The sequence below is a fragment of the Aspergillus ibericus genome (assembly GCF_003184845.1).
Source record: "Aspergillus ibericus CBS 121593 unplaced genomic scaffold BO80scaffold_20, whole genome shotgun sequence".
Classification (NCBI taxonomy): domain Eukaryota; kingdom Fungi; phylum Ascomycota; class Eurotiomycetes; order Eurotiales; family Aspergillaceae; genus Aspergillus; species Aspergillus ibericus.
This window is the reverse complement of record NW_020292118.1, coordinates 459,414-479,796: the sequence shown is the minus strand read 5'-3', so window position 1 is coordinate 479,796 and position 20,383 is coordinate 459,414. Positions and strand designations below refer to the sequence as shown.

Below are 20,383 nucleotides of genomic sequence, written 5' to 3'. Positions count from 1 at the left end.
GTCTGAGCTTGGTGAGATGCGGAGAACAACTTTTGTATAGATCGTGTACAAATTGTGGTTATTCCTTCAACATTCTAGGCTAATATTTGCATGACGCATAGTCTCGTATAATGGAGATGGCTTTGATCAACTTGGAATTGTTACTAGGATATATTTTCTAAATCCCTTACTAAGAATTTCTATAATCGCGTGATTGCTTCAGTATATATTTTCTGGCTCAGATTCCGTCAAATCTTTCGACTCGATGTTTCGAGCGATTCATGCAAGAAAACAAATACAGAACCAAAGAACGACAGATGAGTACAATAGCTAATGGAGTAGGTTGTGATGCTAATGTCCTCTTGGATTTGAATCACCATGGTAGGTTCCTTCCCCATGCAGGGATCTCCCGCAGATGAAGTCCTTCAATATACAGGGGAATCTCCGATCCTCCTAGTCAAGTAAGCTGGGAATCGGACTACACAGAGGGAATCAGGTGTGTAGCTGGCCGGTAGCTGTCACACAGACTAGTCATTGATTAGCTGGCCAAGTCTTGGGTTGTCTCAAACTATATATCGGCGTTTGTCTCTCTGTTTGTTATGCTCGCTGGTGACTTCTTCCGGTGCATTAGTCACTTTTTCTTCGTTGTTTCACTCCCACGGTCATACCCATATCTTTGCCTTTCTCTCATTTACCATCCTCATAATCCGAAGATTTTTCTACGCAGTCATTGATCGAGATTCTGCGTCCCAAGTACTGCAAATAAGCACCAAAATGGGATCAACTGACCCCATCGATACATCCAATATACGCTTAACCCTCCAGGTTCAAGCCACAAAGCCCTCCATTGGGTACGCCGTAGCTTCTGCTATGGACACTTTCGATAAAGATGACAGCTCATCGGACGAATCTAACGATGACGAGCAGGAAGGCTCTAACCAGTCTGGCGTTAACCAACAACGAAGAATACAGAATGCAAAGTTTGAAGCTCTGTTAGTACCTGTAGCTATTAAATTCCTGGTCGACAATGCTAACTTCTATCCAGTCTCGCTCAGCGTGCCGATACAGGCCCCACCAATAATACCCGAATTGTTCCCAGTGACCTGCCTGATGCTCAGCTTTCTACTGCCCATCTAGTAGCAAAACAGGACCTCGGGAGTGGTACACTGGATCCGAGAGAATACCAGGTGGAGCTTTTTGAGAGAGCCAAAATGCAGAATACGATCGCAGTGCTCGATACCGGTATTTGTGTTTCCAAGGGTGGCCACTCAAAGGCATATGAGCTAATGTGTCCGTAGGATCTGGAAAGACTCTGATAGCGGTGCTTCTCCTCAAGCATATAATCCAGAAGGAGCTGAACGACCGTGCCGAGGGAAAGCCACACCGGATCTCATTCTTTCTCGTACGTTCTCAAATTTCTATTCAACGGGAAAATGTTAACTATGAGTAGGTGGACAGCGTTACACTCGCATATCAACAGGCCGCCGTCTTGCGCAATAACCTGGATCAGAATGTTGCACACTTCTTTGGGGCCATGGGAACCGACCTGTGGAATAAGCATGTATGGGATGAGCATTTCCAAAAGAACATGGTGATCGTCTGTACGGCGGAGATCTTGAATCAATGTCTGCTCAATTCCTACATCAAAATGAGCCAGATAAACCTTATGATCTTCGATGAAGCTCATCATACTAAGAAGGACCATCCATATGCACGGTTTGTAGTTTCAGCTATAAGAAGGTACAAGAAGCTAATTGTTTTCTAGCATCATTCGAGATTCCTATCTTGAAGTATCCCCTTCAAGCCGCCCAAGAATCTTTGGCATGACAGCATCACCGATCGACACAAAAGGGGACATCCTGGAGGAAGCTACGTATGTTGACAGAGTTCGGTCTTCACAAGAATTGCTAACATGTTCTAGGAGGCTTGAGGCGTTGCTCGATAGCACCATTGCTACAACGTCAAACTTGACATGTCTACGGCAGGTGGTCAGACGCCCTGTAGAGAAAACATGGACGTTCAACAGACTGGTTAAACCGTTCACGACCAAGCTGTACAAGATCCTTGAAGATCGGTTTGGAGACATGGCGTGCCTGGAGGCCATTTTCAGATTTGCCTGGCAAGCCAGTTCTGAGTTAGGCCCATGGTGCTCAGATCGAGCATGGGCTCGTGCCTTGGCAGACGATGTATTGCCAAAGCTCGAGGGAAATGTCAGCAAGGCCATGAATTCAGAGGCAGCAACCCAAGTACCCGAAGGGGCGTACAAAGAAATCTTGCGAATTAAAGAGGCAAGCGAGATCATCAAAGGTCACTCATTCACCAGCCCTGATTCTCCAGGACAACTGAGCTCTAAAGTACAACTTCTCCGCGAGGAGCTGGGTCGGTACTTCGGACGATCAACAGAGACAAAGTGTATTGTCTTTACGCAGAAGCGCTACACGGCTTTGATTCTATCCGAGCTTTTCGAGACTTTGAATATCCCTTTCCTTCGGCCTGGCGTGCTTATTGGTGTACGGTCTGGTGACCTTTCGGGGATGAACATAACGTTTCGTCAGCAATTTCTGGCTTTGGTAAAATTCAGGAACGGTGAAATAAATTGCCTGGTAAGTGCTCAGAGACCATTTGGAAGTACAGCTACTCACTAAGCTAAGTTTGCTACCTCTGTGGCTGAAGAGGGCCTTGATATACCAGACTGTAACCTGGTGATTAGGTATGTTGGTAGTGCTGCTGATGTCTGCAAGCATGCTTGAGCTGACAAAGAAGATTTGATCTATACAACACCCTGATTCAGTATGTCCAAAGTCGTGGGCGTGCGAGACATTTCAATTCGACGGTAAGTACGGAGCGCTATAGTGAAAAGGAAGATATTTATGTTGAGAATCTAGTATGCGAGTATGATTGAGAAGAACAACTCGGAGCATGACGAGAGGTTATGCGAAGTTCGAGATGCCGAAGTAAGTTCACCTTGGAGGCCAGATCATACTCAGTCTGACCAACTAGAAAATGATGCAACGCTTCTGCAGGACTCTCCCACAGGATAGGTTGCTGCACGGAAATGACCACGACTTGGAAGTAGTGTTGCAAAAAGAGGAAGGCAACAGATCTCTAATAATCAAAGCCACAGGAGCCAAGTTGACCTATCACTCGGCAACCGCCATACTTGCCCGCTATGCTAGCTCTTTGGTGTGTATAGATCTTGAATTATCGTGTGATACCATCTAACAAGCTGTCATCTCCAGCAATACGAAAAGGAATCTTCAGCGCAAGTCACCTACGTGGTACTTCCTTCCAACAATGCGTTTGTCTGCGAGGTTATCTTGCCCGAAAAATCGCCTATTCGAGGTCTTACTGGAGGCCCAGCAATGAGAAAGTCCATTGCAAAACGGTCTGCGGCATTTGATACATGTATTTTGCTTCGGAAGAACAAATTGCTTGATGATTATTTCAGCTCGGTCTATCATCGTCGCCTACCAGCTATGCGAAACGCGAAACTTGCAATAAACTCCAAGCGCACAAGTCAGTATGACATGATCTCAAAGCCGTCAATATGGAGCCAGAACCGAGGCTTGCCTCCAAAAGAGCTCTATGGAACCGTTATCAAATTTCTGCCTTCCAAAACGCTACTACATGATCCAAGGAGCTTGCTATTACTCACACGAGAGAGGCTACCAGAATTACCGAAATTCCCAATCTTCCTCGATGATGACATAGAGACTACAGTCCTTACTACACCTTTGGCGGAAATGCTTATACTATCGGCCGAAGAGGTGGATTGCTTGACAACATTTATTCTTCGGGTTTTCCGCGACGTATTTCACAAGACCTACGACAAAGAACCCGAGAAGATGGCATACTGGTTGGCACCAGCCAAGGCACAAAGCTCGTATAATCCCGCGAAAGACCCAAGGCAGCTAATAGACTGGAGGAGCCTTTTATTTGTACGAGATAACGACGGTATACCTTTCTCTAAGACTGCGACCCCCGAGAGCATGGTTGACCGCTTTGTATTCGATGCCTGGGATGGAAGATGTCGGTATTTCACGGTGGCAGTTGAGAATGCACTGCGTCCCTCAAGCCCGCCACCTTCTTTCGTGCCCCGGCGCAGGCATATGAACGATATCATGAATTATTGTCTCAGCCTCTCCAAGAACTCTAGGGCTAAGTTCTTGGCGGGTTGTACCTGGGATCAGCCTGTCTTTCGAGCTGAACTGGTACGCCTACGCAGAAACCTTCTCGACAAGATGTCAGACGCTGAAAGAGATGTTGAAACGAAATGCTTCATTTGTGTGGAGCCCTTGAAAGTATCTGCCGTAAGTTCTGGGTCTTCTACACGATGTAGCCCGGTTGCTAATAAACAGCGAAGATTCCTGCATCGACGGCCTTTTCTTGTCTTGCCTTTCCAGCAATTATCTCCAGAGTAGATGCCTACCTTATCTCTCTGCAAGCCTGTGAGGAGCTGCATCTAGCCGTCCACCCGGACCTTGCTCTAGAAGCATTCACAAAAGACTCTGACAATACAGAAGAACACCGGGCCCAACAAATTCACATCCAGCGAGGAATGGGGAAGAATTACGAGCGTCTGGAATTTCTGGGTGATTGCTTCCTAAAGATGGCTACATCAATTTCTTTGTTTACACAAAACCCAGACGATGACGAGTTCGACTATCATGTGAATCGGATGTGCCTCATCTGCAACAAGAACCTCTTCAACACAGCTGTGAAAAGAGAGCTTTACAAATTCATTCGCAGTCGAGGGTTTTCGAGGTATGGTCTTCCTACAGCTCTTTGCGAGAAACATACAGCTAATAGATACATTGCAAGACATACTTGGTATCCAGATGGTCTAAGCCTATTACAGGGCAAGGATCATAGCAAAAAGGTGTCTACGGAGGCCAAGCATGCTCTTGCGGAGAAAACAATTGCGGATGTTTGCGAAGCTTTGATAGGGGCATCTCTGCTTTCTGGTGGCCCTGACCATCGTTTCGACATGGCCGTCAAAGCAGTGACTGCTTTGGTAGACAGCTCGAGCCACAAGGCCTCATGCTGGAAAGAGTATATATCCCTGTATTCGATGCCAAAGTACCAGAGTCAGGCACCAGATGGATCTGAGCTTGACCTTTGTAGGAGGGTCGAAGAGAAGCTGAGTTACCACTTCAAATATCCGAGGCTCCTGGGATCGGCTTTCACTCATCCTTCATATCCGTCCGCATGGGCCAAAACGCCTTGCTACCAGCGCCTGGAATTCCTCGGAGACTCATTGCTCGACATGGTCTGTGTAGAAGATCTGTTCTATAGATTTCCGGACCGAGACCCGCAATGGCTCACGGAACACAAGGTAAGTCCCTGAACGGACTCAATTGGTATCGAGCATCCATTAATTGTGATGTTGTAGATGGCTATGGTTTCAAACAAATTCCTTGGTGCTTTGGCTGTGAAGCTAGGGCTCCACAGGCATCTGAAATACTTTAGCGGCCCATTGCAATCACAAATCACTCACTACGCCGAGGAGATTCAGACTGCGGAGGCTGAGGGTGAGGGCGCGGTAGACTATTGGACTGTGACAAAAGACCCCCCTAAGGTAGTGGGACCCCCTGATCTTGTAGAGTCTCGCTAATGTGAGCAACCAGTGCTTACCTGACATGGTTGAAGCGTATCTCGGAGCGATCTTTGTCGACTCGAACTTCAACTTCGAGGTGGTTGAGAAGTTCTTTAAGGACCACATCAAACCATTTTTCGAGGACATGGCGATCTATGACAGTTTCGCGAATAAACATCCAACGGTAAGGTTCACGCGATCATTAAGACCTCGAGTAAATTACTGAACCGAACTAGACTTTCCTGCACAACAGATTGACGAATGATTATGGCTGCATGAACTATTGTCTGAAAGCCGGTGAGATGCCTGCCATCGATGGGGCTCCAGCTGGAGTCTTAGCTGCTGTGATTGTGCATGATGCTGTCATTGCTGAAGGTACGGCATCATCTGGCCGCTATGCAAAAGTCAAGGCCAGTGAAAAAGCCTTGGTAGTACTGGAAGACATTACGCCAACGGAGTTTCGGAAGCAATACCACTGTGACTGTCGAGAGTCGAACGGTGCCGCCATCCCCGATATTGGAACAGCGATTTGAGGTGACCAAAGCTGGAGCTGGCTGGCATATGCGGTGAAGCAGCCCGTGCCATGGACCGACTATTGATGAATTAATGCAAGGTGCACGTGGACCTGGGGGTACTTTATCCTAGCATGTAGATAGAGCACCTCAAACCATCCGATGATACTCTGGAGACCTGCACTTATCCTGTGGTGTAATTAAGTCGTAGATCGATGCCCAAGTTGTTGTCTGGCTTCGGAGATAAGGCTGCGAGGGCTGCCAGGGCTGGCAGGATGCTGGCTTCGATCATCCCAGCCCCATGCTGGGGGATCGATCCATGGGCAGCGACCCGCCAGGCGCTGGGCCGGCCGCACTAGCCCCTTGCGGTCTAGCGGAAGTTCCCCTGAACTGTACCGGCTGGCCATCTGCAGCATCCGCAACTGAAAACACGCCCGCCGCGTCCCAACTGACAACTACTTATCTAACGGCACTGGTCGAACAGGCGACTACTGGAGTTTATTATGAACCCCTAACTGCCTTCATTTTATCTACCCCACACCTCTCTTCTCCCGTTCTCTTCGTTCCTTCTCCCGTCCGTTGGAGCCCCGTTTTACCCTCCCCGTCCGCCGCCGACACCGCGCCCGTTTCCCGTCAACATACTAACAAGCATTCTTCCCGCTACCCCCCCCTGATATCCTCCGGTCGGCCTCTATGAGTTTCGCGGGTCGTCTATCATAGAGTTACAACTATGGAGGTTGCCAACGCAGAGGTGTCAAACGGCGTCCCTGCGCCAGTGCAGACACCTTTGGTCGATTCACATGCAGTGATAGATTATCTGAGCGACGTGCTGCGGGTGACTTTGGGAGCTCTGAGAAGCGAGCTTGAAAGCACTGGCAGTCTACTTTCCCCAGCAAAGTACAACGAGACCGTGCAGCGGTGTACGCGATTCGCATCAGAGTCGCAAGTCGCTCTTTATGTGCAGCAGGATATTGTGGCCTCGGAGGAAGCAAATGGAACTGAGCCAACTGAAGGTACGCCGTGCACATCTGCTTCTGACTGCCGCGTGCTAAACAAGAGCTTTCCCTAGAACTATCCTCGCAATATGTCTATAACCTCTCCGCCGAAATTTCGTTTTCCTCAACCACCGTTGCGACGGTTGCTTTCATCAAACGTCCGGCCGCCATCGACCCGTCGCTCCCTCTGCTGTCGCAAATCACAGTCACGAACTTCCCTGGCCCGGCATCTCCCAGCAATGCTCAGTCCCAACAGGGTGCTTCCCACTTGCCGTACGAGGTCTTGCACTTGCTAGTACACCATGGACTGAACCCCTACTTCGAAGCCAACACCCGTAGCCAAGAAGCAGCAAGCGGCTCAAAGCCTAGGACGGACACGGAGGCAAAGACCGGCGTGTCTAGTACGAAGAAGAAATTCGCGGAACTGGAACTCGGTCTCCGGCACTTGCTGCAGAATGTCGAAATCCCGGCCTTGAACCTGCCACTTCACGAAGTGGTCCAGGCTGCCCTAGTCGATGCGGAAAAGCGAGGAATCAAACCTTCCGTGGAACTGATCGATCCCGCTATCCTGGAGAATAGCACGTTCGTCAACAGCATTCAGAATACCGTGAATGCCTGGATCCGCTCCATCCAAACCATTACCAAGATGTCTCGCGACGCCGACAGTGATTCGGCAGCCCAAGAAATCAACTTCTGGCTGTCAATGGAGACCGCCCTGGAGGGGATTGAGAATCAGTTGCGGGGTGACGGAGTTCAACTGACAATGGACATTCTCCGCCACGCGAAGCGTTATCAGGCCACCTTGAGTTTCGTAGCTGACACAGGATTGCGTGAGGCTACTGATCTAGTCCAAAAGTACAATCAGCTTATGCGGGACTTCCCCCTCGATGAACTCCTCTCGGCAACTACCCTACAGAAGGTGCAAGAGTCTCTCAACCTGATTTTCAATCATCTGAATAAGAAGTTGAAGATCTGTCCCTATCCGATCAAGCGTGCTCTTGCTCTTGTGGAGGCCATCTCTGGGGATCTTGACAAACGGATCCACTCCTTGCTCCACGGCCGGACAATATTGCATCTCGACTACCGTGAGTTTCGCTCTCTCATGAAAACTGCTGGCGCAATCTGGCGGACATGGGACGAAAATCTCAAGGAGTTCACCAACGTCGCTCGAGAGTCTACGAGACGTCGCAACGAGAAGTTTATCCCCATCAAGATCGCCGCGCGCCATGAAAAGACCCAGGAACGATTGAAATACATCAACACATTCCGCGTCAACCATGAGCAGCTTCAGAGAACAATTGTGAACGTCCTTGGCCCAAAGACTACGTCTGCGGGAGACACGGCTGCCGGAGCGGACGGTGCCGTTATTGTTGAGGAGATTGGGGATGTAGATGCCGTCGAGGAAGTCGCGCAGGCTTACGCTGCTCTGCGAAACGTGGATGTGCTTGATGTCTCTCCGGACGGAACTCAGCAGTGGATCAAGGAGGAAATCGCCTACAATGAACGTACTTCCCGCGTTGAGAATTCGATCATTGCTCGCCTCCGAGACCGTCTGGCTACGGCCAAAAATGCCAACGAGATGTTCCGTGTCTTTTCCAAGTTCAACGCTCTTCTCGTTCGCCCTAAGATCAGAGGTGCAATCGGCGAGTATCAAACTCAGCTTATTGAAAACGTTAAGCAGGATATTTCTTCGCTGCATGAGCGATTCAAGCAACAGTATGGCCACTCTGAGGCACATGCCATGGCGCAGTTGCGAGATCTACCCCCTGTATCAGGCGCCATCGTTTGGGCACGCCAGATTGAGCATCAGCTGGATGGGTACATGGGTAAGGTGGCAAATGTCCTCGGAGAGGACTGGGCTCTGCACTCCGAGGGCCAGAAGCTTCTGGCTGAAAGCAACTTGTTCCGCAAGAAGCTGGATACTCGACCGGTCTTCGAGTCATGGTTACACGACGTCCAAAGACGGCACATCACAATTTCTGGGCGACTCTTCAACATTGTTCGCAACAGAGCTGCGGGAAACACCCTCGAACTTACCGTCAACTTCGATGCGCAGATTATTGCTCTCTTCAAGGAAGTGAGGAACCTTATCTGGCTTAACTTCCAGGTCCCTCATGCAGTGAGTAATATCTCGAAAGAAGCGAAGCGCGTTTACCCCTACGCTATCAGTTTGATGGAGAGTGTCCGGACTCTGCTCCAAACTAATCGCTCCATTGCGACTATGACTGAGGTTGCGATTCTATTGAACGGATACATCAATGATGCTCAAAGTATGATCATCAAGGGTGTTCCCCTCCGGTGGGAATCGTTCGTCCACTCGTACGAGCTTCACGTCAAACAGTCAGCCTTGGCGAACGGAGCCATTGACGCGGCTATTCCAACTAGAGGTGAGAGCAAGCACGTTCAGTTCGTTCGTGAATTTGCTGGGTCAGCATCGGTACTCCAATCAAAAACGGCTGTTTTGGCTTCGATCAACGAGAGTATACAGAAGGCAACTCATGAACTTAAGACTTGTCCTTATGAGGCGGCCGCATTCAGGCAACGCCTTGATGCTATTCAAGTCGCTGTAGACAAGCTGAACCTGGAGAATTACGTCAACCTAGGTTATTGGGTGGCCAACTTGAACCAGAAGATTGAATCGATCTTGCGCGAACGGCTACATCGTGCTATTCGCGAATGGATCAACTCCTTCCAGGAAGCAAGCTACAGCCCACAAAGCCTTCAGACATCGAGTGGAGTGCAGACAGGTGAAACGGAGACTCTTTCGTACAACATTGAGTTCCCGGAGCTGGTCCACGAAATATCTATGCGCAACCAATTCCTCCATCTCGACCCACCCCTGCAGTATGCTCGCGCGAGCTGGTTCGCGCACTTCGATAACTGGCTTGGTGTTATTTGCAACCTTGAGAAGATTAAGTCGTCCCGTTATCAAATTTCGATTGATGTGCAGAAGGTCCAGCTGTCCGAAGCATGCTTTGCAACTCTCCCGCAGCATTGTACGAATGAGCTGGGTCAAGTTTACGACGCAGTGGAATCGAGATTGAACGAAGTATCCGCATACGTCGACAAATGGTTACAGTTCCAGTCCCTCTGGGATTTGCAGTCCGAACAAGTCTACGACATCCTGGGTGACGACCTGTCTCAGTGGCTTCAGCTACTCCAGGAGATTCGCAAGAGCCGTGCTACGTTCGACACATCAGAAGTGAGCAAATCTTTCGGTAATATCAAAATCGACTATGAGCAGGTTCAGACCCGAGTCAATGCCAAGTATGATCAGTGGCAACACGAAATCCTACTAAGATTCGGCTCTAAGCTCGGGGGTCGCATGAGAGAGGTTCACTCCGAGATCTCTGCCGCCCGACGTGACCTGGAAGGGCAGACCCTGGAGGCGGCCTCTACGGCGCACGCTGTTTCATTCATCACGATTGTTCAGCAATGTAAGCGCAAGGCGAAGGTTTGGGAACCGGAGGTCGACCTTTTCCGGCAAGGACAGGCTACACTCGCGCGCCAGCGCTATCAATTCCCCAGCGACTGGCTTCACGTAGAGAACGTCGATGGCGAATGGGCCGCGCTGAACGAATTGCTTGCACGGAAGAGCAAGATCGTTCAGGATCAAACAGAAGGTTTGCGTGCAAAGATCGCTGCGGAAGACAAAGTCATCAGCGACAAGATTACCGAAGTCATCAGCCAGTGGAACGAGGAAAAGCCTGTGTCCGGTACCATTCCGCCCGAAGAAGCATCTCGTACTTTGAGCTTGTTTCAGTCTCGCCTTGAATCTCTTCAGTCTGAGTACGAGATGGTCTCAAAGGCGAAAGAGGCCCTTGACCTCCCATCAGGTGTTGAATCTTCATTGCCGGCAATTCTGGAAGAGGTCCAAGATTTCATGTCTGTTTGGGCGGCCTTGTCGACAATTTGGAAGAGCCTTAACGACCTCAAGGACATGCTCTGGACAAGTGTGCAGCCGAGAAAGCTGCGTCAATCCATTGATGGCTTGATCAAGATGACCAAGGAAATGCCTAGTCGAATGCGCCAATATGCAGCGTTCGAGCACATTCAGAACGTTCTGCGACAGCTTCTTAAGGTCAACCCTTTGCTTTCTGATATGAAGTCCGAGGCCGTCCGTGAGAGGCATTGGCAAAAGATCTACAAGGCACTGAAGCCAGGCAAGCGATTCTCTCTCGTGTCGCTTACTCTCGGGGACGTGTGGGATCTCCAGCTTGCCGCAAGTGAGACTGTCATCCGAAACATCATCGCGCAAGCTCAAGGTGAGATGGCACTTGAAGAGTTCCTGAAGTCCGTTCGCGAGACATGGCAGAATTACTCCCTTGATCTTATCAACTACCAGAACAAATGCCGGCTCATTCGTGGCTTCGATGATTTGTTCGCTAAGTGCAGTGAGAACCTGAACTCCCTTCAGGCGATGAAGCATTCTCCGTACTACAAAGAGTTCGAGGAAGAAGCTTCCTCCTGGGAGGACAAGCTAAACCGAGTGCATGTTCTCTTCGATGTTTGGATTGACGTTCAGAGACAGTGGGTTTATCTTGAAGGTGTCTTCACTGGCAATGCGGACATCAAGCACCTTCTTCCCCTCGAATCCAGTCGCTTCCAGAACATCAACTCGGAGTTCTTTGCTGTGATGAAGAAAGTGTACAAGTCTCCATTTGTGCTGGACGTGCTAGCCATAAACGGCGTGCAGAAATCATTGGAGAGACTGGCCGAGCTGCTGAACAAGATCCAGAAGGCACTGGGCGAATATCTTGAGCGTGAACGTGTGTCTTTCCCTCGCTTCTACTTTGTTGGTGACGAGGACCTTCTTGAGATCATCGGTAACTCCAACGATATTGTTCGTGTGGCGAAGCATTTCAAGAAGATGTTTGCCGGTCTGTCAGGTGTTCTCATGGACGACGACAACAACATCGTTGGCTTCACTTCAAAGGAAGGCGAGGAAGTCCGCTTGAAGAAGGAAGTCAACCTAGTCAAAACTCCCAGGATCAATGATTGGCTCACGGCTATTGAGACCAACATGAAATTGACGCTGGCTGAGCTCCTTGCCGAAGCTGTGGAACAGTTCGAGCCGCTTTACAACGCTGCTGAAGTTGATCAAACTGCGTTCAACGATTTCCTTGCCAATTACCCCGCGCAAATCGTTGTACTTGCCAGTCAAGTGGTATGGACCAGTGCCGTCCAGAGAAGCTTGGAAGATGGTGGCGGCACTCTTTCGTCGTTGTTTGATGCCCAAGTCCGTATCTTGGAGCTGCTCGCTGCCACAGTCCTCGGTGAGTTGGACGCGATCAGTCGGAAGAAGTGTGAGCATATGATCACCGAATTTGTCCATCAGCGCGATGTGATTTCCAAACTTGTCGCGACGAACGCAACTACCCCCATGCATTACCTTTGGCTCCTCCAGATGCGCTATGTTTACCACGCCGAAGGGGATTTCCTCCAAAGGCTGTATGTCCATATGGCTAACGCGAAGTTGAACTACGGGTTCGAGTACCTGGGAGTTCCGGAACGTCTCGTCCGCACACCTCTGACCGATCGTTGCTTTTTGACACTTACTCAAGCTCTGTGCCAGAGATTGGGTGGTTCTCCTTACGGACCGGCTGGTACTGGTAAGACCGAATCGGTTAAAGCGCTCGGTCTTCAACTTGGACGTTTCACTCTCGTCTTCTGCTGTGATGACACCTTCGACTTCCAGGCTATGGGCCGAATCTTCCTTGGTATCTGCCAAGTCGGTGCATGGGGTTGTTTCGACGAGTTTAACCGTCTGGAGGAGAGAATCTTGTCTGCTGTTTCCCAGCAGATTCAGAATATTCAGATCGGTCTTAAGAACGGCGAGACTGATGAAAAGGCACAGATTGAATTGGTTGGCAGACGACTATCTGTGAACAAGAACACTGGAATTTTCATCACTATGAACCCTGGTTATGCCGGACGTTCCAATCTCCCAGACAACCTGAAGAAACTGTTCAGGAGCGTCGCCATGTCCAAGCCCGACAAGGAATTGATCACAGAGGTCATGCTCTTCTCGCAGGGTTTCAAGCAAGCTAAGCGCTTATCGAAACAAACTGTACCTTTCTTTGATCATTGTTCTACCCAGCTGTCGAAGCAGGCACATTACGATTTCGGACTTCGTGCTCTCAAGAGTGTCCTGGTCAGCTCAGGAGGACTCAAGCGTACTCGAATTGCCAATGCAGAGGAGGATCTAGGTCCCGATGAGATCATTGAGCCTCAGATCATTGTTCAGAGTCTTCGGGAAACAATTGCTCCTAAGTTGGTCCGAGAGGATGTTGACAAGATGCTGGAGATCCAGATGCAAGATTTCGCCGGCGTGGAGTACGTACCAGCAAACTACGAAAAGCTTACTGCAGCAATCCGGGAGATCGCCAAAGAGCAACATTTCGTCGACAGCGAGATGTGGATTACCAAGGCTTTGCAGCTTTACCAGATCCAGAGCATCCATCATGGTGTTATGATGGTAGGAAAATCCGGCTCCGGAAAATCCGCTGCATGGAAAATTCTCTTCCAGGCCCTTCAACGCACCGAGGGCGTCGAAAGCGTTTCCCACATCATTGATTCAAAGGTCATGTCCAAGGAAGCCCTCTATGGTAGTCTGGACCCGACTACCAGAGAATGGACCGACGGGCTGTTCACCGGTATTTTGAGAAAGATCGTGGACAACCTTCGAGGTGAAGATACCAAGCGGCACTGGATTGTGTTTGATGGCGATGTTGACCCAGAATGGGTTGAAAACTTGAACAGTGTTCTTGATGATAACAAGCTCTTGACGCTCCCCAATGGTGAACGTCTCAACCTGCCACCAAATGTTCGAATTATGTTCGAAGTCGAGACCCTGAAGTACGCCACTCTGGCGACGGTCAGTCGTTGCGGTATGGTCTGGTTCAACGATGATACCGTCACGCCTTCAATGATGATTTCCAACTACGTGGAGTCGCTCAGAACGCGGACATTTGAGGATCTGGATGACGACAGTGCACCTGCAGGCCAAGCTGCTATCAAGACCCAGGATGCCCAGGATATGCTGGCCACCATCCTCAAGCATCTGTTGCAGACAGAAGATCTTGTTTTGCAGTCACTCGAGGAAGCCCGGAAGTACAACCATATCATGGAGTACACCTTTATACGCGCCCTCAATACTTTGTTCAGTCTTCTGAACAAAGCCTGCCGCAACATCCTGGAGTACAACATTCAGCATGTCGACTTTCCCCTTGACTATGAGCAAATAGAGTCTTACATCTCCAAGAAGCTTCTTCTTGCGCTTGTCTGGTCCTTCACCGGTGATTGTCCCTTGGTAGATCGCCAATCTTTTGGACAATTTGTGTCTGCTTTAACGACAACCGATTTGCCACCGGATGGTGCAGCATCCATCATCGACTTCGATGTTGTTCTGCCCAAGTGCGAATGGACGAGCTGGCAGTCCCAAGTTCCCTCTATCGAGATCAACACGCACTCCATCACGCAGACCGATGTGGTTATCCCCACTGTGGACACTGTTCGCCATGAAGACGTTCTCTACTCCTGGCTCGCAGAACACAAGCCACTCCTGCTCTGTGGTCCTCCGGGTTCCGGTAAAACCATGACATTATTTGCTGCCCTCCGGAAGCTTCCCAACATGGAGGTTGTCGGTCTGAACTTCTCCAGTGCCACCACTCCTGACCTCTTGGTCAAGACTTTCGAGCAGTACTGTGAGTACAAGAAGACTCTGAATGGTGTTGTGATGTCCCCCAACCAAATCGGTCGCTGGCTGGTTATCTTCTGCGATGAAATCAACCTTCCGGCTCCTGACCGTTACGGAACTCAACGGGCGATTTCATTCCTGCGTCAGCTTGTTGAGCAGAACGGGTTCTGGAGAACATCGGACAAGACGTGGGTTACGTTGGACCGCATCCAGTTCGTCGGTGCTTGCAACCCTCCCACCGATGCTGGCCGTACGGCGATGGCAGAAAGATTCTTGCGCCATGCTCCTTTGATCATGGTCGACTATCCAGGAGAGGTTTCGCTCAACCAAATTTACGGAACGTTCAACTCTGCCATTCTCAAGATTCTTCCTTTGTTGCGCGGGTACTCCGAGTCTCTCACAAAGGCCATGGTTCAATTCTACCTGGAGTCTCAAGCTAGGTTCACGCCGAAGATCCAGCCTCATTATGTGTACTCACCCCGTGAGCTTACAAGATGGGTCCGTGGTGTGTATGAGGCTATCAAACCCCTCGAAACTCTATCGGTTGAGGGATTGGTTCGGATCTGGGCGCATGAAGCTCTGCGCCTCTTCCAGGATCGGCTTGTTACCGAAGAAGAGAGGAGCTGGACGGCAGATGCTGTTCGGCGCATTGCACTTGACAACTTCCCTACAATTGATGACGAGCAGGCTCTCAAGGGCCCGATCTTGTTCTCCAACTGGCTGTCCAAGAACTACGTGCCCGTTGAACAAGAGAGGCTGCGTGATTTCGTTAAAGCACGTCTCAAGACCTTCTGCGATGAAGAAGTCGATGTTCCCCTCGTTCTATTCAACGATGTCCTGGAACATGCCCTTCGCATCGATCGTGTCTTCCGCCAGCCTCAGGGTCATCTCATTCTCATTGGAGTCAGTGGAAGTGGTAAAACGACACTGTCACGATTTGTTGCTTGGATGAATGGTTTGAAGGTGTTCCAGATCAAGGTGCATGGGAAGTATTCGTCAGAAGACTTCGACGACGATCTGAGAACTGTCCTTCGTCGCGCAGGGTGCAGGGGTGAGAAGATCTGTTTCATCATGGACGAATCGAACGTACTCGACTCTGGTTTCCTCGAACGCATGAACACCCTGCTTGCGAATGCAGAGGTTCCTGGATTGTTCGAAGGAGACGAATTCTCATCTTTGATGACGGCCTGTAAGGAGGGAGCCCAGCGCCAAGGTCTTCTGCTCGATACTCAGGAGGAACTCTACAAGTGGTTCACGTCACAGATTGTCAAGAACTTACACGTCGTGTTCACGATGAATCCTCCTGAAGAAGGGCTTTCCTCGAAGGCCGCAACAAGTCCTGCCCTGTTCAACAGATGCGTGCTCAACTGGATGGGCGATTGGTCAGACCAGGCCCTCTTCCAAGTCGGCTCCGAACTCACGCAATCGGTCGACCTTGACAAGCCAAACTTTGTTGCTCCTGACAGTATTCCAGTCGCATACCGGGAATTGAGCCTGCCGGCCTCCCATAGGGACACCGTTATCAATGCCATGGTGTTTATCCATTACTCGCTGCAACGGTTCAACCAGCGTTTGCAGAAGCAGCAAGGCAGGACGACTTTCCTCACGCCACGCCACTACCTGGATTTCGTCGCCCAATACGTGAAGCTCTTCAATGAAAAGCGCGAAGACCTAGAGGAACAACAGAGACACTTGAACGTCGGTCTTGAAAAGCTCAGAGATACTGTCGATAAGGTCAGCGATCTCCGGGCCAGTCTGGCCCAAAAGAAGACGCAGCTGGAGAAGAAGGATACAGAAGCAAATGAGAAGTTGCAGCGAATGGTTGCAGATCAACGAGAGGCGGAACAACGTAAAGCAGTCTCCCTTGAAGTTCAGGCTGCCTTGGAAAAGCAGGAGAAGGAAGTGGCTCTCCGCAAGGAAGTTGTGCTTCACGACCTCGCTCGAGCTGAGCCTGCCGTTGTTGAGGCCCAGAAGAGTGTTAGCAACATCAAGCGTCAGCACCTTACTGAAGTCCGTTCCATGGGCAATCCTCCTGCTAGCGTTCGGCTGGCGCTGGAAGCCGTTTGTACTCTGCTTGGTCACAAGGTCGACAGCTGGAAGACCATTCAAGGTATTGTGCGAAGGGATGACTTCATTGCCAGCATTGTCAATTACGACAATGAGGGGCAGATGACCAGGAATCACAGGTTGAAGATGCGCAACGAATTCCTTTCCAAGGAAGACTTCACCTATGAGAGAGTGAACCGGGCTAGTAAGGCCTGTGGTCCGTTGGTGCAATGGGTGGAAGCTCAGGTCAACTACTCGGAGATTTTGGACCGCGTTGGTCCTCTGCGTGAGGAGGTTACTCAGCTCGAGGAACAAGCCCTGCAAACGAAGGCCGAGGCCCAGGCCATTGACAACACCATCAAGGATCTCGAAAGCAGTATCGCCACATACAAGGCCGAATACGCTGCGCTTATTAGCGAAACCCAGGCGATCAAGACGGAGATGTCCAGAGTACAGTTCAAGGTTGACAGGAGTGTACGCTTGCTCGATAGTCTGTCCTCGGAACGTACTCGTTGGGAAGAGGGAAGCAGGTCCTTCGAGACGCAAATCAGTACCCTTGTTGGTGACGTTCTCATAGCAGCAGCTTTCCTTGCCTATGCTGGTTTCTATGACCAACAGTTCCGAAAGGCCATGATTGATGAATGGGTCGTCCATCTAACGCAGGCGGGCATCAACTTCAAGCCGCACAACCCGATCACTGAGTATTTGTCCAACGCCGATGAACGCTTGACTTGGCAAGATCACTCACTCCCAGTTGACGACCTCTGCACTGAAAACGCCATCGTCCTGAAGCGCTACAACAGATACCCTCTGATCATCGACCCGTCGGGCCGTGTCACCGAGTTCTTGGAGAAGGAAAGCACCGACAGGAAGCTCACTGTTACTAGCTTCTTGGACGATTCGTTTGTGAAGCAGCTTGAGAGTGCTCTGCGTTTCGGAAACCCTATCCTTATCCAAGACGCTGAGCACCTGGATCCCATTCTTAACCACGTCCTTAACAAAGAGTACCAGAAGACTGGTGGTCGTGTCCTCATCCAGCTTGGAAAGCAGGAGATCGATTTCTCGCCATCTTTCAAACTCTTCCTCTCGACCAGAGATCCTTCTGCCACCTTCCCACCGGATGTGTGCAGTCGGACGACCTTTGTCAACTTCACTGTCACACAGAGCAGTTTGCAGACCCAGTCTCTCAATGAGGTCTTGAAGTTCGAGCGTCCTGATGTCGATGCACGCCGTACCGATCTAGTCAAGTTGCAGGGAGAGTTCAAGATCCACCTTCGTCAACTCGAGAAGCGACTTTTGCAGGCCCTGAACGAGTCGCGCGGTAATATTCTCGATGATGATAACGTCATCGAAACCCTCGAGACCCTGAAGAAGGAGGCAGCGGAAATTTCCAAGAAGATGGTCGAAACAGAGGGTGTCATGACGGAAGTGGAAAATATCACGCTCGAGTACAGCATCATTGCCCGCTCTTGCAGTGCAGTTTTTGCAGTCTTGGAGCAGCTTCACCACATCAACCACTTCTACCAGTTCTCTCTCCAGTTCTTTGTTGATATCTTCAACTCTGTTCTGTACCAGAACAAGCGCCTTGCTCAAGAAAAGGACCATGCTGCACGCGTTCAGATCATCCTTCGGGACCTGTTCGTGACTACTTACCAACGCACCTCGCTGGGACTGATCCAGAAGGACCGCATTACTCTGGCTATGCTCCTTGCTCAAGCTGCACCCTACCCCATGGACAAGAGAATCATCGATATGATTCTTGACGAGTCGATGGAGAGTGTGGACTTGTCAACCTCACCCGAGCTCAAGGAACAGGTGATGAACAAGATCTCGAATATGTCGCTCTTCAAATCAACTTTCCCAGCGGTAACTCCCGAACAATGGGAGCAATTCTTCAACGATGAGCTCGCAGAGAACTCTATTCCTGTCGTTTGGGAGGACACCACGGCGAGCATTGACAGGCTGTTGCGGTCATTGTTGCTTGTGAAGCTGTGCAGAATGGACAGATTCGTGCCAACTGCCGAGCGTTTCATCGAGGCCGTCTTTGGTAGAGAACTCTTCGAGGGAAGCACCGATTTGAATGACATCGTCAGTCAAGTCACAGCAACCACTCCGATCGCGCTCAGCTCCAGCCCTGGCTTCGATGCAAGCTACAAGGTCGACGCTCTTGTTGAGCGCATGAACGCAACCTGTGCAAACATCGCGATGGGTTCGAACGAAGGTCTCGAAAGTGCCGACAAAGCGATCAGCAATGCCGCCGCCGCCGGAACCTGGGTCCAGGTCAAGAACGTCCACCTGGCGCCATCATGGTTGCAAAGTCTGGAAAAGCGGCTGGAGTCTCTCAAACCCCACAAGGACTTCAGACTCTTCCTCTCGATGGAGTCTAGTCCCAAGATCCCAGTCAACCTCCTCCGTGCTTCTCGCGTCCTCATGTACGAGCAACCTGCCGGTGTGCGCGCTAACATGAAGGATTCCCTGTCCTCGCTGTCCACCAGGGCCTCCAAGGCACCGGTCGAGAAGGCTCGCGTCTATCTCCTACTCTGCTTCTTGCACGCGGTGGTGCAGGAACGACTGCGCTACGCCCCCAACCTCGGCTGGAAGGGATTCTGGGAGTTTAACGATAGTGATGTAAGTCCACATCCCGACCCAACCAACATCTCCACACCCCCACTAACATAACCCTCCAACAGTACGAATGCTCCGCCCACATCATCGACTACTGGGTCGATACCATCGCCCAAGGCCGATCCAACGTAGCCCCTCAAAAGCTACCCTGGGACATGATCCGCACCCTCGTGACCGAGACCTACGGCGGCAAAGTCGACGACAACGGCGACTTCCAGCAACTGGAAAGTCTCGTAACGAACCTCCTCACCCCCGCCGCTTTCGAAGACGAACACAAACTCGTGTCCGGCGTCGAAAACGACGACTGCCTCACTCTGCCTGGCGGAACCAACATCCGCGACTTCGTGGAATGGGTCAACAAGCTTCCTGAGCGTGAACCCCCGACCTACCTGGGTCTCCCTGCCAACGCGGAGAAACTTCTCCTGGTCGGTCACGGTAATAAGATGATCTCGGATCTGTCCAAGGTGACGACGTTGTTGGATGAGGGCGAGCAATTGATGATTGAAGCTTGATTTTGTTCCGTGTTGATGATTGATTGACTTGTATTATCTATTTATTCGTTCTTGCGTGTCTCAATAATATTGCGTTTGCTTTTAATGTTTTATCCCCTTCGATTGAAGATTGTTTTATTACTTGCTGGGTATTGTGATATAGACTACTACTACTGCTGCTGCTGCTGCTGCCACGATACATGTTAGATAGCCAGCCCCTGGCGAACGGACGGACGGATGGTTGCTGTGTTGTATTGTATTCTCTTGAGAACGTGTACTATTGTTGCTTTGCTTGTCGCTGTTTCTTCCATCCATTCATCCGTTGATCCATGCGGCGAAGTACATAGATTTACGTCTTCTAATACTTACCTTCGTTGTACCCTTTTCCTCTAGGATATTATCTTCGCGTCCAGTATCGGTAGATTAAGTAAAATAGATGT

At 50.3% G+C, this 20,383-nt stretch overlaps 2 protein-coding genes across 2 annotated transcripts; both read left to right on the top strand.

Moving 5' to 3' along the window:
- Positions 1-849: 849 nt before the first annotated feature.
- Positions 850-6,279, top strand: BO80DRAFT_475599 (putative RNA helicase/RNAse III; the record flags this gene model as incomplete). The annotated part of the gene is made up of 16 exons (XM_025723218.1): positions 850-971; positions 1,025-1,221; positions 1,278-1,381; positions 1,430-1,695; positions 1,745-1,852; positions 1,901-2,582; positions 2,631-2,689; positions 2,740-2,812; positions 2,865-2,933; positions 2,980-3,162; positions 3,219-4,289; positions 4,343-4,743; positions 4,801-5,314; positions 5,372-5,557; positions 5,607-5,759; positions 5,812-6,279. 16 exons carry the CDS (start codon positions 850-852, stop codon positions 6,106-6,108), a joined length of 4,485 nt encoding a protein of 1,494 aa, XP_025575247.1. The 3' UTR covers positions 6,109-6,279.
- Positions 6,280-6,532: 253 nt separating this feature from the next.
- Positions 6,533-20,323, top strand: BO80DRAFT_90392 (dynein heavy chain). The gene is made up of 3 exons (XM_025724905.1): positions 6,533-7,100; positions 7,157-19,455; positions 19,518-20,323. Exons 1-3 carry the CDS (start codon positions 6,818-6,820, stop codon positions 19,962-19,964), a joined length of 13,029 nt encoding a protein of 4,342 aa, XP_025575246.1. The 5' UTR covers positions 6,533-6,817; the 3' UTR covers positions 19,965-20,323.
- The last annotated feature ends 60 nt before the right edge of the window (positions 20,324-20,383 follow it).